This window comes from Dryobates pubescens, chromosome 1 (assembly GCF_014839835.1).
Source record: "Dryobates pubescens isolate bDryPub1 chromosome 1, bDryPub1.pri, whole genome shotgun sequence".
NCBI classification, from domain to species: domain Eukaryota; kingdom Metazoa; phylum Chordata; class Aves; order Piciformes; family Picidae; genus Dryobates; species Dryobates pubescens.
The window spans coordinates 19,741,787-19,757,588 of NC_071612.1; the positions used below are offsets into that span (position 1 = coordinate 19,741,787).

Sequence of the window (15,802 nt, forward strand, 5' to 3'; positions counted from 1 at the left end):
GTTTGTTAGAGTTAGTATACACCCACTCTATATTTTTAGAAAGTACACTATTTGGAAGATTAAAAATATGCTACAGGCTATTTCTGCTATTTGTGGTTGTAGGCTAAAGATTGATGAGTATATGCTTTGAAAATATCCTTATTTGCTGACTTTTTACAAAGTAGAATGTGCAATGTTTTTGGAAGAGTGACCTTTGCTTCTGGATAAGAGATTTCCCATTCTGTCTTGTAGTTTTAAAGATCAAATCCTGATGTATTTTTCTCACCCAAGATTACTTCATGCAAGTTGTCATGCCTGTATCTGGATTGCACCCTAATCTAGAACACATGATTGTAAGAATATAACTATCATTGCTTTCGTTCATAATGTTCAAATTAGTTTTCATAGAATGTGAAGCATCATTCCTCTTATTTAACAAATGGAGAAACAGAGAACAAGTAAGGTGATTTGGTCACAGTTGCACAACAGGTAAACAGCAGAGCAAGGAACAGACCCTAAGCATTATAACTCCAGATAAGTGTTTTAGCCACTGGATCATCCTATCTTCATAAGCAAACGTTCTCCAGTGGAAGTTTCATAGAAATCCAGGTGCCATGGGATAATGTTCTTATAATGAAGACTTTAAAGCAAGTCCTATGTTGTCATTTAATATAAGAGATTATTTTATGGGTATAAGACCAGTTAACACTTTTAAAGCAATGGCAATGCTGGTGTTTCCTGGTTTTCAGAGATTAAGATGGGCTGAACAGTGGAGGGTTTCCCATGGTAAAAGCACTGCTGTAAATGTTTCTTCTGGTAATGTAATTAGGAAGTATTGGCTCCAGTTAATGTAACTTAAACAAAACATGTTGTCCTCAGCAAACTTGTTAAACAGGCATAGCCTTGTCTAAAAAGAAAACAGGGGCATATAATGTTTCCATGGAAACTCAGTTAAAATGATGATTTGTGGATGTGATCATAATCAGTACCATAATCTAATCTGATTGAATTAAATGCCAAAGAGTCTTAGTTATGAAGTCAGCACAGTATAAAATATCTCTACACATGCAGAAGTTAGACTTATATCCTTATAGGTGCTTTCTAAGTGCATGTAAAAACAGGGAACAGAGCACAGAAATTTGTGTGGAACCCTTCTCTTTTTCCTTCTATGGTCTGTTGTACCATAGCACAAAAATCAAGATCATCATTTTAAATAAATCCATTTAAATGCACTTTACTGAACTTAGTTATAGTTTACTACATCTGTAATGAGTGTGCTTTGTTGCCTTTTTTTAATGAAAAGGAAAAGGGCTTTTCACTTAGGGTGGGATGTATCAGCTCTGTACTCTGTAAGAATGGGGAAGATAATCTTAGCTTCCCTCATAGACATGCTGAGAAGAACCTTAGCAATTTAAAAGTGCCTACATTCTGGAAAGTGAAGTTTTGAAGTTATTTTTATGCCTAGGAATTAATTAAAGACCTCAGAATAATGACCTAATATTTACTGATTGCTGTGTGAAATCAGTTTTTCTGGAAATCCCATCAGTATCAGTCTACCTTTGGTATATGCCTTCGGAAGGCTAACTTTTTAATAATAGCTAACCTATTACTGACTTGCATAATTTCTGAAAGTTCTAGCCAAAAGTCCTCTATTGAGCAGAGATTTGAGGACTTTCTGCATTCTCCAGAGCTCCATTCTGGAAGGTGCTAAGTATTCTTATCATATGCTGGACATGCCTTAACTCTCACAGATCTCAATAAGCACTAGCAGTGCTCAACACCTTCCAGGCAGAAGCCCCAACTGAATTTGCACCCATCTTGCATCTTAGCAGAAATAGAAGTCATTTAGTATGGTAAATCCTCAGATTAATGGAATATCAAAGACAGCTACCTTTCAGCAAACCTTCCCGATTACTTTCAAAGCTATTCCATTAAAGAGGATTACAGCTGGTAGCCATAGTATTGATTTACCTCAAAAAATATTAATTAATGCTTTTAAAATATGGTTTACAGCTGTATTAACAGCTAAATCCTACTAATCATTAGGATATAAATTGTAGCATACTACTTGCTGAAGCATCTGGATAACAGTTTATGTGATGTAAGTACAGTACATTTGTACTTCTACTGTGGAAGTCATGTCAGCACTTACACTATTTCCAGAAGTTAATAACTCTGCCAGAGAAGTTCACTTGTGATTGTAACTTGGCACAGATCTCAGGCAATGATGACATTTTATTAAGAAACTTTAGAAATCTGTCAGTGCCTTTTAATTTTATCAGTCTCCGTGTTTTTGAAAGCCTTCTTTCTTTGTTGCTTTCTTGGAATAGGCTCTCAAGACATTTATTAATTATGCATTTGGCCATAAATTAGTCAATAGCTTGTTATTTGTGTTTTGTGGCATTGAGGAGGTACTTTCAACTCTGTCTAATGAAGCAAATAAGCTCTTGGCCAGTATTTGGCAATATGAAGATCTCCCTGAATTCATGATCATTTGCAAGGTCAGACCTAAGCCAACATTTCTGTTGAAAAGTATGTAGGCTAATATAGCTATTCTGAAGATGTTTATTTGTTATTTTTCCTGAAATGTGGTAAACAGAGAAGTAAAATACCCGTCATTTTATCCCTCAATGCCTAATATGCAGTTGAATGTACATTATGTATTTTCTAATTCTCAAAGCTGAGCTTCTTCAGGTTAGATAAAACTAAAGAAAAATTATTTTCCCCAATAAGGTTTATTTCTAAGAGATATAATCAATATTTTATAGAATCATCATAGAATGGCTTAGGTTGGAAGGGACTTTAGAGATCATCTACTTCAACCACCCTGCCCCTGGCAAGGGACACCTCCCAGCTAGACTCAGCCACTCAAGGCCTCATCCAACCTGGCCTTAAATATACCCAGGGAAGAGGCAACCTCCCTGGGCAACCTATTCCAGAACCCCACCACCCTCATGCTGAAGAACATCTTCCTAAGATCCAGTCTGAACCTGCTGTCCCTCAGCTTAACCTTGTCAAGGTTTCAAAATGGCAACAAGAAAATGTTCTCATGAACTAAAGTAAATATGAAAACATTCAGATTATGGCTGCTGTTAATCAATGGTTTTAGAAACTGAATAAATGTTCAAGTCATGTATTCATATATAATATGCTGAATGCATCCTGAAAGGTGGTATTTCTTTTCTTTTACACATATGAAGTAGGAAAATATGAAAAAGAAGAAAACTTATATTTCAGTACACTGGAAAATCTTTCAGTGTTATTAATCTAAGATTACTTTCCATTCCTGACATGCTTTAAATCTCTAGTTCAGGATATTCCAGGAATACTGGTTTATAGCTCAAATGCTAGCCTCCTATTTTTTGTTGATCAAATAGGCAGCTGTGTTCTTTTCTACACAGATTTTTCAATAAAAATGCACTTTTGATCCAAAAATGATAAAACAGGCAACAAAGCTGCTTTTGCTACTAATACTGTTCATGGAAAAGTATGATGCCTGTATATTTTGCTATTACTGCCTTCTAAAATTTTTCAGTAAAAGGCACAAACATCAATCCAGGAGAGCTGCAAATCCACCAGCACTATTTTCTTTGTATTTGCAACCACAGAAAGCTATGGAACTACTGAAGTCTATTTCAAACACATAATCATGTGCGCACTCTTTTTGGGCAGATTTGGGTTTCGGTACCTTTCTAAAACTATAGATTAGCACCATGTGCTTAAACAGTAAAACATAATTAAATTAAGTAGTGATCTTAGAAAAATAAAACCATGAAAACTGTACTGGAACATTACAGTGAGTATTTGACTTATAAAGCATCCAATAGGTATGGTGTCGAAAGGAATGGAGAGTTGTATTCAGGATGAGGTATTTCTGATGTATTATTTGACTTCCAATAGCAATTTCTGGTAATTCAAAATAATTTGTTAATCACAGTGTAGCGCACACAGTTTGTGGAGAATGTCACTGTTGTTATTATAACTCAGTCAATAAGAGATCCATGACTTATTTCCAAATTATGTGATTTGATAAAATGTTGGTGTTTTCTCATTCCATGTCCCAAGTCTGACTTGACTAATGAGATTTCGTATATTCACAGACCTTGTAGCCGTGCAAGTACCCACAATGATAACAGGACAGAGCGAGTAGTTGGTAGTCAGTGTGTTCTGCAGGCGACAAAAGTTGCATTCTCTAAGTCTCTCCCCTCTGTGCAAAATTTTCATATCTTGGCTTCTAGGTCAGTGGTAGGATAGAAAGGATTGAACTGACATGGGAGAAACTGAACAGAGACCTCACATGTTCATGGATGCCATAACATTTATCTTTAATGTCTCATCCAAAGTATTCTGTGCTTGGCAACAGGACAGCTTGTAGCCATTCTGCTACGATAGAATTTCAGTTTAGGAGGGATGAGCCTCTTTGGAAATCAGAGCAATAGAAGCTTTGCCCATTTCAGAAATGAGCCCTTCCCACAGCGTTGACATGTAGATGAGGACTTTTTTTTTTTTTTTTTTGTCAGCACAATTAGGTAGCAGCCAAGATCAAGTCTGAAAAGAAGAAAATACTATCAAGGTTTGAACATGTTGTATTTTATTTACAAGTGTAAGCAAAAAGCCTGATGTTTCTGAAGAGGATCTGTTCAGAGTCTCCAAGAGTTCATATACATATCCTAATTTCTGGATGTTTATCTGAACTTCAAGCCTCTTAGGGTTTATTAATTGCAAATTCGAAATCACTTGAAGCCTTTTGGCTAAGATGTGAAAGGTATACTGCCTAAGCTACTCTGAACTAAGATCCCAGCTGTAAGAAGTAAAGACTTTTTGGAGAATTTGAAAAAGTCATGGATCTTCTCATAAGATTAAGTTCTTATTTTTCATTTTGGTCATGGGATGTACTTTAATATTGCCAAAAAATGAGTAAGAAAACGCTATGAAAGTAAAAAATGGTTAGGGAGTTATTAAAATGCCATCACTGCTTCATTATTTCAGTGTTACCGTGGTCAGATTTTAGTCTTTGCATGCTTCCTGTACCATCAGGCTTCAGAAATATTTGTTAGATTAGTGGCTGTGGGGGGATGATGGAAGAAAGCTGAGAGTTCATAGGAACTCATTATGTAAATTTTGCCACCAGTTTTCTTTATGATGGCACTTGCCTTCTCCTTGTGTGCTACTGAAGCACATACTGAGGCTAATTAAAAATCCTACCCAACCCACTTTGTTCTTGCTTTCTGAATTATTTTGGGTTTTGGCAATGGAATGAACCAGGTGTCAGTAGGTGTCAAGTATTTTCTAAAAGTCATAGGGAGGATGCCTCAGACACCAGACATGGCTTAACCTTGCCCCACCTCGCCCTTCTCAAACTGTGCAGTCTAAACCACTATTTTATATTATCAATATACTCCTTGTATTTCTCAGGAACATGGTATATATCCTTCCAGCAAAGTGCACTTAGTGTGGTTTTGCATGCCAAGTGTTTAACTCCCTCCAGGCCTATGAGAAGGTTTCTTTTCTTTTTTCCCATTTCCATTTTCCTTTTCTTTTCTTTTCTTTTATTTTCTTTTTCTTTTCCTTTCCTTTCCTTTCCTTTCCTTTCATTTTCTTCTCTTCTCTTCTCTTCTCTTCTCTTCTCTTCTCTTCTCTTCTCTTCTCTTCTCTTCTCTTCTCTTCTCTTCTCTTCTCTTCTCTTCTCTTCTCTTCTCTTCTCTTCTCTTCTCTTCTCTTCTCTTCTCTGTCAGGTTTGGTTTTTTGATTATTTTTTAAAAGTACAAATGGATTCACAAGTAGCTCCCTTGAGCTGTGCTCCTGCTACACAAAGTTTATCACGGAGTAAATAAGTAGATTTCTGTGTGAGCCCTTTGTTAGAGTTGGCAGCACACCAGCTACTATCTTGTAAAGTTTGAAATGCAGCATAACTGTCTGAATGATAATTTACAGATAACCTGTTTTCCGCCAAGCTCCTCAGTGAAGCCTTCTGAAAAGGCAATGGACTTTCAGTCAAAAGCATCTATATTTTTTTATGTTTTCACTCAATTTATATCCTTTTTGTGTTTCTTTCTTCTGCTGCTGCTACTTCATTAGTCCTCCAGAAGGAAGATATGTGTCAGGGAGTCAAAGGGAGTCTGGTTTATGATGATGTTCACAGACTGCCCTCCACAGTTCAGGTTGTCAGGGGCTGGCTGCAAACCAAACCCTTCAGCTGTCCCTGGAGGTTTGTGTTTGGATGAACTTCGGCCTCCCAGCAATCATCATCCTGCTCCCCTTTCAGCCTGGCCTCACATCAAGTTCCCAGTGTCTCCTCCCTTTCTGCTTGAGCTTGGCCTCCAGGAAATACCAATTGCCACTGCCTTCCCTGTATCTTGGGAGTTTCCATCCAGGAAACTTCTTCCACTACTAATTCTAAAAATCTTCAAAAAGAAAATAGCAGGCTTGAGGTCCATAATAAAAGAGGAAGATCTTAACTTTCCATTGTCTAAGAAGAATGCATCCATTTACATGTTACATTCCAGTACCTGGTGTGTTGCTAAAATCTTATGACAATATTATGAAATATGACAACTGACTTCCAGAACAAACATGATTATGTAGGGCTTACAAATATGTGTGTGTGCATGGTCACTTCACTTGTCGGATGATAGGCAGAAAAAGGTAAGATACTAGTAATAAATACAGGATTTATTTTTTTGTCTGAATCTTCACTTAGTTAAGTAATTAAATATTAAAAAAACAACAACAAACAAAAACCAAAACAAAACACAAACAAAAAAAAAGCCCCATCATATTAGAGAGGATAGTGTGTGAATACCAATAGTATCTTATCCAAATCCATAACTGATATTTTGCTGGGGTAGGGACTATAATATAAGAAAAACAGAAGACAGTGCACAACTGCTGAACAGTTTGACCCAGCTTTTTGTTAATTTCATTCTTTTCTCACAGGCTATTTATAATGGTCCATTATGAAGAGGGCTGGTATCACCATCTTCATTGAGGTTGCCCAACACTTCCAATTGTAAACTCATGTTTTCAGTATATGACAAAATAGCCAGGCTTTGACTGTTAGCTGATTTGTGTGTGTGTGTGCGTGTGTGTGTTGAGTACTTGATTCAGGTTCAAACCTGGATAATAAAACTAACATTTTTCAAGTTAAAAGAAAATTCTGGGAATTTTCTGTTTGAAGAGAGGAGCTGGAGTGAGAAGATGAAGGTTTGGCTAGAATGGAAAAGATCACTGAGAGCAAGAAGGAAACTGAATGAAGTGTGAAAATTGGAAGGGTGAAACCGCGTTTTACTGTGCAAGTTAAGCGAAGCTGGGATTAGAATCGGTCTGGGAAGTGCACGTTTCACGAATGCTCCATTCATATTTTTTATGTATTCTGCATGTGTTGAAAGAATGACTATCACTGGGAATATAACTATGTTGGATGATACTGGGGCGTAACTATAATACCTTTAATTTATTACTTAAGTCTTACTGGAATTAAGGGGAAAAAATACTTCTGTACATTTTAAATACAATGCTACACATGTTTTATACATATTTTTAAGGTCATCATCTTTAGTGGTGGGAGTCTTCCATTATTTTGTACTAGAGGTACTTTTTGGCAGCTATGGTGTTTATTTCTCAGTATTACATGTTGGGGTGTAATATTCAATGTCTCATTCTTTGGCTAAGAGCTGAAGACAGAGATTTTGAACTGAACAGATTTAGAGTATAAACAAAAGAAGTCAAATCAACTTTTTAAAAGTAGTTAAAGGTGTTCTGGAATATTTCACATTTAGTCATTAGACATGTTAAAAGATAGTAGTAAGAGGTAATACGAGTAGGCAGGATGAAGAGAATCTTAAGTAACCTAAACTTAATACGCAAAGGTGATACAAATGAAAAAAATAACCCTGCTACAAATCTGTCTATAAGATTGCTTATTTTCAAGCCAAATTAAACCTAGTTTAAGATAATTCCATCAGAAATAAGACACCCTGATATGCTCAAAATGTTGGGTATCTTTGGGAGAGAATCTTAGTCTAGACTGTATTCTGTGGGAAAAGGGAAGGGAGATCTTAAGATATTTTTCTAACCTTGCTGATTTAGTGGGTTTATATAGTGTAACTTTCTAGAGATATTTCACAGAATGGAAATCCTTTTAGCTTTTCTACTATTTGGATTCCCTTTGCCCTATTTGTAGGGAGAATCAGCTGTCTTTTGACTGAAATACAACATTCTAATCTATTATTTTCTCTTAAGTGGAAGATTATTCTCTTAAAGTAAATCCTATGAGCTCTTATAATTGTGTGCACTGAAGTAATTTGTTGAGAAATCTTTTTGTCCATTTGGTTAACTGTGGACATCTTGAAATAAACACAAACAATCCTGATCTGTCCTGAGCTCTGTAGCAGTTGAGCACTTCCCAACACAGTTCTATCCTCAAAGCATTTTGCCAAGTATGAAAAAATCACCCTCAGCCATGGAATAAATGCATAAGGAAATTACTTATTTAGCAACAATTATCACTGAGCCAAGAGTTGAATTTTGTGATCCTCAACCATCTGTTATTTCATAGAGTATGCACTACAGAATAGCAACCATTTTATTAAACAGAAGGAAGCAAATCTTGAGTTACTGTTTTTCATAGGCAGTATTAAAAGTACTTATTTGACTTACCTAAGACCATTTGTGAATATGATTGAAACAAAACTTGGAAGTGCAATATCTGCTTGAAATGATACATTCTGTGTTATGTGGAGAAAGAGTCTCAATATCCCTCCATTGGCTCCTATAAGTTCATCTCCTGTATACCTCTAGCTCCAGCCCAGCCTTGGTACAAATAATTCAAAATTATTTGTATCCCTTGACCATTTTGATTGAACCAAGCCTACAAATGTTGAAAAACAGTTCATAGTATACATTGAAATGTGTATTCTATGTAAGATCAGTTGTAAGTTTTGTTGTTTTAGTGCTTTTTAAAAAGTAATAGCATTTGTGTTTTCTGGATACCTTCCAGATACATTCCCTGGAGAGGAACTGTTTACAAAGGCCTGTATTAATAGGGTGTAGGGCAATGGTTTCAACTTAGAGAAGAGTAGATGTACATTGGATGTTAGGAACAAGTTCTTTACCATGAGGGTAATGGAACAGTGGAACAGGTTGCCCTGAGGCTCCATCCTTGTGGATATTCATCAGGCATGACAGGGCTCTGGGCAACCTAATATAATGCAGGATGTCTCTACTCACTGCATGCGGGTTGGAATAGATGACCTTTGGAGGTCCCTTCCAAGCCAAACCACTGTATGATTATTTAATAACTAAATAACAAAACTCTACTTAAGGAAATAGTAACATACTTTGTTATACTTAAATTGCTACCATTATGACACCGTATTACCTTGACAACAGTAGACTTAGTTTATAGTGCATTTCTATTTTACCTCCTTCAGTGCCAAAGATTAGTGACAGAGGTACCTACTTGTGTATCAAATGTTGATTGTGTGGGTAGATTCAAGGAGTTCAACAGGACTTTTACTGATATGAATGGTTTTACTTTAATTCTTACATGATTGAATGGATTGTAGAAATGTTGTATGACACCAACATTTCAAATAGTGATATACCATCCAGAAGCAATATGATTTCATTGCAGGTCTCTTCCAACCTTAGTGATACTGAATACTGAATACTGAAAGTATATGGGGTTTACCTCCATATTAGAAAAAGCAAGTAGAATGTGCAGATCACCTGCATGTAAGAAAATGTGCTGCATGGCTGTTAGATAGCATTTTCTCATTGACTGGGGGGACTGGTTGGACTTAATTATCTCAAAGGTCTTTTCCAACCTGATTAATTCTGTATTCTGACTGTAAAATAAATTACTAGATAAGAAAACATAGCTGGAGAGAACCTCTACTAGGTTTTATTCAAAAGGTGAAATGGATTTCCTTACTTACTCTCTTAAGCAAGAACATCAATGAGTGATAGATAGCAGAGAAGTATTTATAACCTCTTATAATACAAAAATTCCTTATGTAATTTCACATCTCCTTGAATCAGTTCAGATTTCATTTCACATACTTTTTTCTTAGCTGCTAACACAGAATAAAATTAAATATATGCATGACATCAGCATGTGTGAATTTGCAAAAGCAAGTACCAATAATCTAAATGTAAATATGTTTTAAAATTATCCCTACTGTGGATCCTGGAAGAGAAATGAATAAGTGAAATTTTATTCAATTTTCCAAAAGAACTAAATTATTTTGAAGTTCTGTTTGTTTTTAAACAAAGCATTGTATCAATTAATTTGCTGTAAGTTAGGTCTTTATACTTTAAAGTCTTTAAAAATTGTAGCTTTTTTGAAGAAAATAGTATACTAAGGTTATAGATTAGTCATCAGGGCCCAGTTCGTTCTTTCTGCTCCAGCAATTATGTATCCCCAACCTGACATGAAAGAGCCCACTTGGTAAGGGCCAGCACAGAAATGCTTTGCAGAAAAGGAAGCTAATTCAGAAGTTTTCAGCACAGATAGATGGATACATTATCATACTCTTATCTTAGGCAGGTGAAAACAGAAGAATCAATTGCCTTTGGACCTTATGCACCAGGGGTGGTTTAAGCTGGATGTGAGGAAGTTCTTCATAGAAAGAGTGATTGGCCATTGGAATGGGCTGCCCAGGGAGGTAGTGGAGTCAGCATCACTGGAGGTGTTTAGGAAGAGACTTGATGGGGTGCTTGGTGCCGTGGTTTAGTTGATTAGGTAGTGTTGGATGATAGGTTGGACTTGATGATCTCAAACGTCTCTACCCACCTGATTAATTCTATTCTATTCTATCCTAATACAATGCACTATGTTGGTTTTCAGCAGAAACAATACAGTGCTAGGTCTGCCAGGAATGTCAGGCTAGGTTGGAAGAAAGATTCACTGATATTAGGAAAATCATAATCCTACCTGAGGTTATGAGAAATAAATGATTTAAGCCAGTAGTATCTTGAATTATTATTAGGAAAATGAAAAGCTATTATCATTAGTATCTTTAAAAAATAAATAAATTTGAAAAACAGGAATGTTAGCTACTTCTGTCAGAGAATTGCACATTATGCTGCTAATTTCATTTTTCTTAGGAAGTTTTTAATGTGATCCACTGATAATTCATGGATTAAATGACCCAAACCCAGATGGTAGCTTAGGCAGTATTATTGTGTTGCTTCAGTCCCTCTTCATGTGTTCTGGCACAAAACACATGGTATGTGTTCCCACAGCTGTTTTATTCAGCACCAGTAAAACATAAATTAGAGATGGATTTGAACATCAATATCTTCAGCTTATGGGTCTTTTATGTCAGTTATGGAGATGTGTGTAACCTGAATGATGTCTGCCTGTGTAGTTTTCATACTATATTAGAAATGTCTTCGTGATACACCAAACTGTAAATGGTTTAAAACAAGACTGTGTGGTCTCTTCAATTTAATTAGTTGTGTGTTTTTCATTCTAGGGCTTCCTTTTCGTAATAGGACTGGGTTTTAGTTTTGATTAATTTTAAATAATCATTTTGAAGGATTTTATTTTTTTAAAATTGTTTTTAATTAATGTCTTTCACAGCTGTAGGCATCCAGATGAAACTTGAATTTTTCCAGCGGAAATTTTGGACTGCAAGCAGACAGGTATATTTTAAATTGACATTTTCTTTGTCATTGAGTCAACAACAGCTTTCTAACTGTGCAGGTGATGACCTACAATTTTAATTTTTTTAAACTTTTGTTTTTTAGTCAAAAGCAAAACTATTGTAAAGAAAATATATTTGAAATATGTAACAGCTAATACTTCTGATTGACTTTCTAGTTTATCATTACGAAGAAAAGAGAATTCCAAGGTCAAAATTAGTTGCTTAATTCCATATTTGTGGAAGCAAGAAGAGAGATTATTAATTCTAGGCCCCAATACATAAGGAGTTCCTTTGTTGGCCTGACATATAAATTTTCTTTCTCAGAAAAAGTGGAAACAGTAAAACAAACACTGATACTTATTCATTTTTAGTGATAGCATAATTACCCTTCCTCACTTACTTAGAACCTGTCTCCCAACATTCAGTAACTAAAGTATCAGACATGTAAATTAACTGACCTAGGTAACTGAATCATGGTTGGCATTCATAATCTTTAATAATCAATACACAAAATGTTCAGGATATTGAATTTGTACTCATTGAAGCCATGTGCCTTTCTAAAGATTCAGAGTTGCCTTCTTGATTTTGAGAACAGTTTGAACTGTAGTGTTTCAGAAAATAACCCCTAAAATGCAGGTCCTTTCCTACCCCTACTGAAAAATTGTGTATTCTTATCCACAAATGGTTTCCAAGCATCTAACACATAGAGGAGAACACGATGTTTAAAACAGCTGAAACTGTTCCAGTGTGAATCCTCTCTTTCTCTGCAGGCAGGAACAGAACTGGTTTGGTGAGCAGATTAAAAAAGATTCCTAGTAATTTTTAAAACAATTGCTGTCAAACAAAAATGCAATTGATATCATCACAGATTGGTAGAATGTCATATTTTGTAGTAATCAAATGAGACATGAAAGTAATTTATCTAATTTTTTATATAATCTCTAGTGTGCATCTCTTGATGGCAGATGTGCAATAAGTTGTGATGATGAGGTAAGTGTTTAACAGATTTTTTTTCCATTTATACCTCTACTGCAGCAGAACATAAAGTTGATTATCTCATTGTACATTATCCTCTCTTGGTGTAATTTGGAATCACTTTCTGAATTTTCTACTATGAATTACAAGATTGGCAATATGCATTGTAATAACTTGTGCATTGTGAATCCATGTTGACTTGATGTTGACTTGCTGGAATGTGTCCGGAGAAGGGCAACAAAACTGGTGAGGGGTTTGGACCACAAGCCCTATGAGGAGAGGCTGAGAGAGCTGGGGTTGCTTAGCCTGGAGAAGAGGAGGCTCAGGGGAGACTTATTGCTGTCTACAACTCCCTGAAGGGAGGTTGTAGCCAGGTGGGGGTTGGTCTCTTCTTCCAGGCGACCAGCACCTGAACAAGAGGACACAGTCTCAAGCTGTGCCAGGGGAGGTTTAGGCTGGATGTTAGGAAGAAGTTCTTCATAGGAAGAGTTATTGGCTGTTGGAATGGGCTGCTCAGGGAAGTGGTGTAGTCACCATCCCTGGAGGTGTTTAGAAGAGACTTGATGGGGTATTTGGTGCCATGGTTTAATTGATCAGATAGTGTTGGATGATAGGTTGGACATGATGATCTCAAAGATCTTTTCCAACCTGGTCTGGTCTGGTCTATTCTATTCTATTCTATTCTACTCTATTCTATTCTATTCTATTCTAGTTTTGAAAGTATTTTGAAGGTATTCTGAGGTATTTTTTTACTGGTTTATTGCTCATCTTTGGAGCTGATCTCTAATGTTCACACTAGAACTAGTCCTGAATTCAGAGCTGAATCTAAGCAGAACTCATTAATAGAGCTTCACAACCTCATATACTATGACACTGAACTGTTTTTTGTTGAGTGTGAGTTCAGGACACAGGTGCAGTGATAAAATGTTTGAAAATATATGCGATTGAAATAATAAAAATCATTTCAGGGAGAAAGGAAGATTTCAAAACATCAATAGTTATAAAAGTGAAACCCTTTAAACAGTAATTCATCAACTAGGACACTGTGATCTAGCAGTTGGAGGACAAATATAGCAATAAATAATAGAAAATAAACTTTGTAATAAGCTGAAACGCAAAGGCCCATGATTACGCCATCTTTGGCGATGAAATGGATCACAAAGTATTGTGTCCAGTTCTGGGCCCCTCAATTTAAGAAGGGCATTGAGACTCTTGAATGTGTCCAGAGAAGGGCAACGAGGCTGGGGAGAGGCCTCGAGAACAAGCCGTATGAGGAGAGGCTAAGGGAGCTGGGATTGTTTAGCCTAGAGAAGAGGAGGCTCAGGGGAGATCTTATTGCTGTCTACAACTACCTGAAGGGTGGCTGTAGCCTGGAGGGAGTTGGTGTCTTCTTCCAGGCAACCAGCACCAGAACAAGAGGACACAGCCTCAAGCTGCACCAGGGGAAGTTTAGGCTCAAGGTGAGGAGAAAGTTCTTCACAGAGAGAGTTGTTAGCTGTTGGAATGTCCTGCTCAGGGAGGTGGTGGAGTCACCGTCCCTGGAGGTGTTCAAGAGAGGATTGGACGTGGCACTTGGTGCCATAGTTTAGTAGTCATGAGGGTTGTGGTGACAGGTTGGACTTGTTGATCTTTGAGGTCTCTTCCAACCTTAGTGATTCTGTGATTCAATATCTCAACTACCTCTTGCATTTATAGCTACAGCAAGTTACAGACTCTTCCATTTAAATCTTGCTTCGTTTTAATAATAAAGTGAACTTTTCCAAATATGAATAAAAAAGAAAGGATTTCCACCAAGGTGTTCATGGAAGTGCTTACTTAGCCCAGATTCTAGGCTGTCATTTGCTTATTAACCAATTCTAAGGTCAGCTCATAGTGATAATGACCCCACACATAAGAGAGATCACATATCTATTGAAAAAGGTCTGTAGAACTGTTAAGTACCTGTGTTTTGTGGCCTTGTTTTAGTATAGCTTGCTATTTAATATGCAAGCTTTACCTTGCATTGTTTTCAGAAGCTTTAGATATTTTCATCAGTGGGTTTCCAGTCATAGCCAACCAGCTTGAGAACTGTCACTTCAAGGAGTCTGTCCAAGGTTAGAGGGCTGTATAAAAATTACTTTGTTTAGCCTGAACCAACATGCTTTTCAGCTTATAAACTGGGCTGAGACTACTTCCTTTATTTGCGATAACCTTTGTGAGAGAATAATATTACTATGTAATTTCATGTGTAAAACATGCTGCAAAGTGTCCTGCTACTTCATCAAAACAAGCATATTAGTGAAAAAATGTTTTTGGTCTGTCCTTTCTAAGAAGCAAGTACACACTGATAAAATTCCAAGGCAGCACAGCCTTTTTTTTTATGGCATTGGACGTTAATAAGATTAGTTATATATACTTTGCTAAATCACACAGGACTTCTTTTGCCATTGCAGACATACTCAAGGAAATACAAGCAGCTTAGATTCTTTTCAGCTACTTTCACTTGACAGCAGCAGGAGCCATGGAAGCACGTGGAGAGATGTAGTCATACAGGGAATTAATAGATGACTTTGTGTGTGATACTTTTTATTCTAAAATACAGACATCTAATTTTCCTGGGGTTTGAGAGCTTTGAATTTAATTGGTCTTTCTTGTTTTCCCTATGTCTCACATTTTATTTCAATGTTTTGTTTTCTTTCTTTTTTTGTTTTTGGTTTCTTAACCTATATTGCATTCCACTACTGTTATTGTATATTGAAACTGTGAAAAATACATAGAGGACTTAAACTTGATCAAAGTTACTGTAATTCAAATGTGTTCTCAGACCTCAGTTAACATTCTTGCTGTATTTATTCTGGACTTCATGCCTACTCTGTTTTACAAGCTCAGGGACTCTCCACCTATGGAACATTCCCCTTGAAATATGAAGTTCACTGAACTTGAACTTTTGGGCAAATCTGTGCATAGTTCACTTCTAGTACCTGTGAAACATTGTGAATTAAATCTCTAGCTTATGCAAATTCTATTATCCTATGCATTAATCGTGTATCTGAAATACTTTGGTTGAGATCTGCTAATGTATTGAACAGGTAAATGTACCCCACAGCCCTTTGGCACTGCTAAATTTAAGTTGCAAGCTGGGATATATATATTTTTTTTTTTTGAATGCAGTTCTGAATATTGAAAGTTATTCATCTTGCTGGCAAGCAGGTGAATGA

The 15,802-nt window shown here is 36.4% G+C and overlaps 1 protein-coding gene across 4 annotated transcripts in view; it reads left to right on the forward strand.

The window, feature by feature from the left end:
* Positions 1–15,802, forward strand: part of CACNA2D3 (calcium voltage-gated channel auxiliary subunit alpha2delta 3) — a 425,193-nt gene that overhangs the window by 370,591 nt on the left and 38,800 nt on the right. For all 4 annotated transcript variants that reach the window (XR_008462276.1, XM_009910018.2, XM_054162207.1 and 1 more), the window contains 2 exons: positions 11,567–11,628; positions 12,576–12,620. Coding sequence is in view for 3 of the 4 variants with exons in the window: in XM_009910018.2 (XP_009908320.1) it covers positions 11,567–11,628; positions 12,576–12,620 (107 nt within the window). In the remaining variant the exon portion in view is untranslated. The remainder of the gene's footprint in view (positions 1–11,566; positions 11,629–12,575; positions 12,621–15,802) is intronic.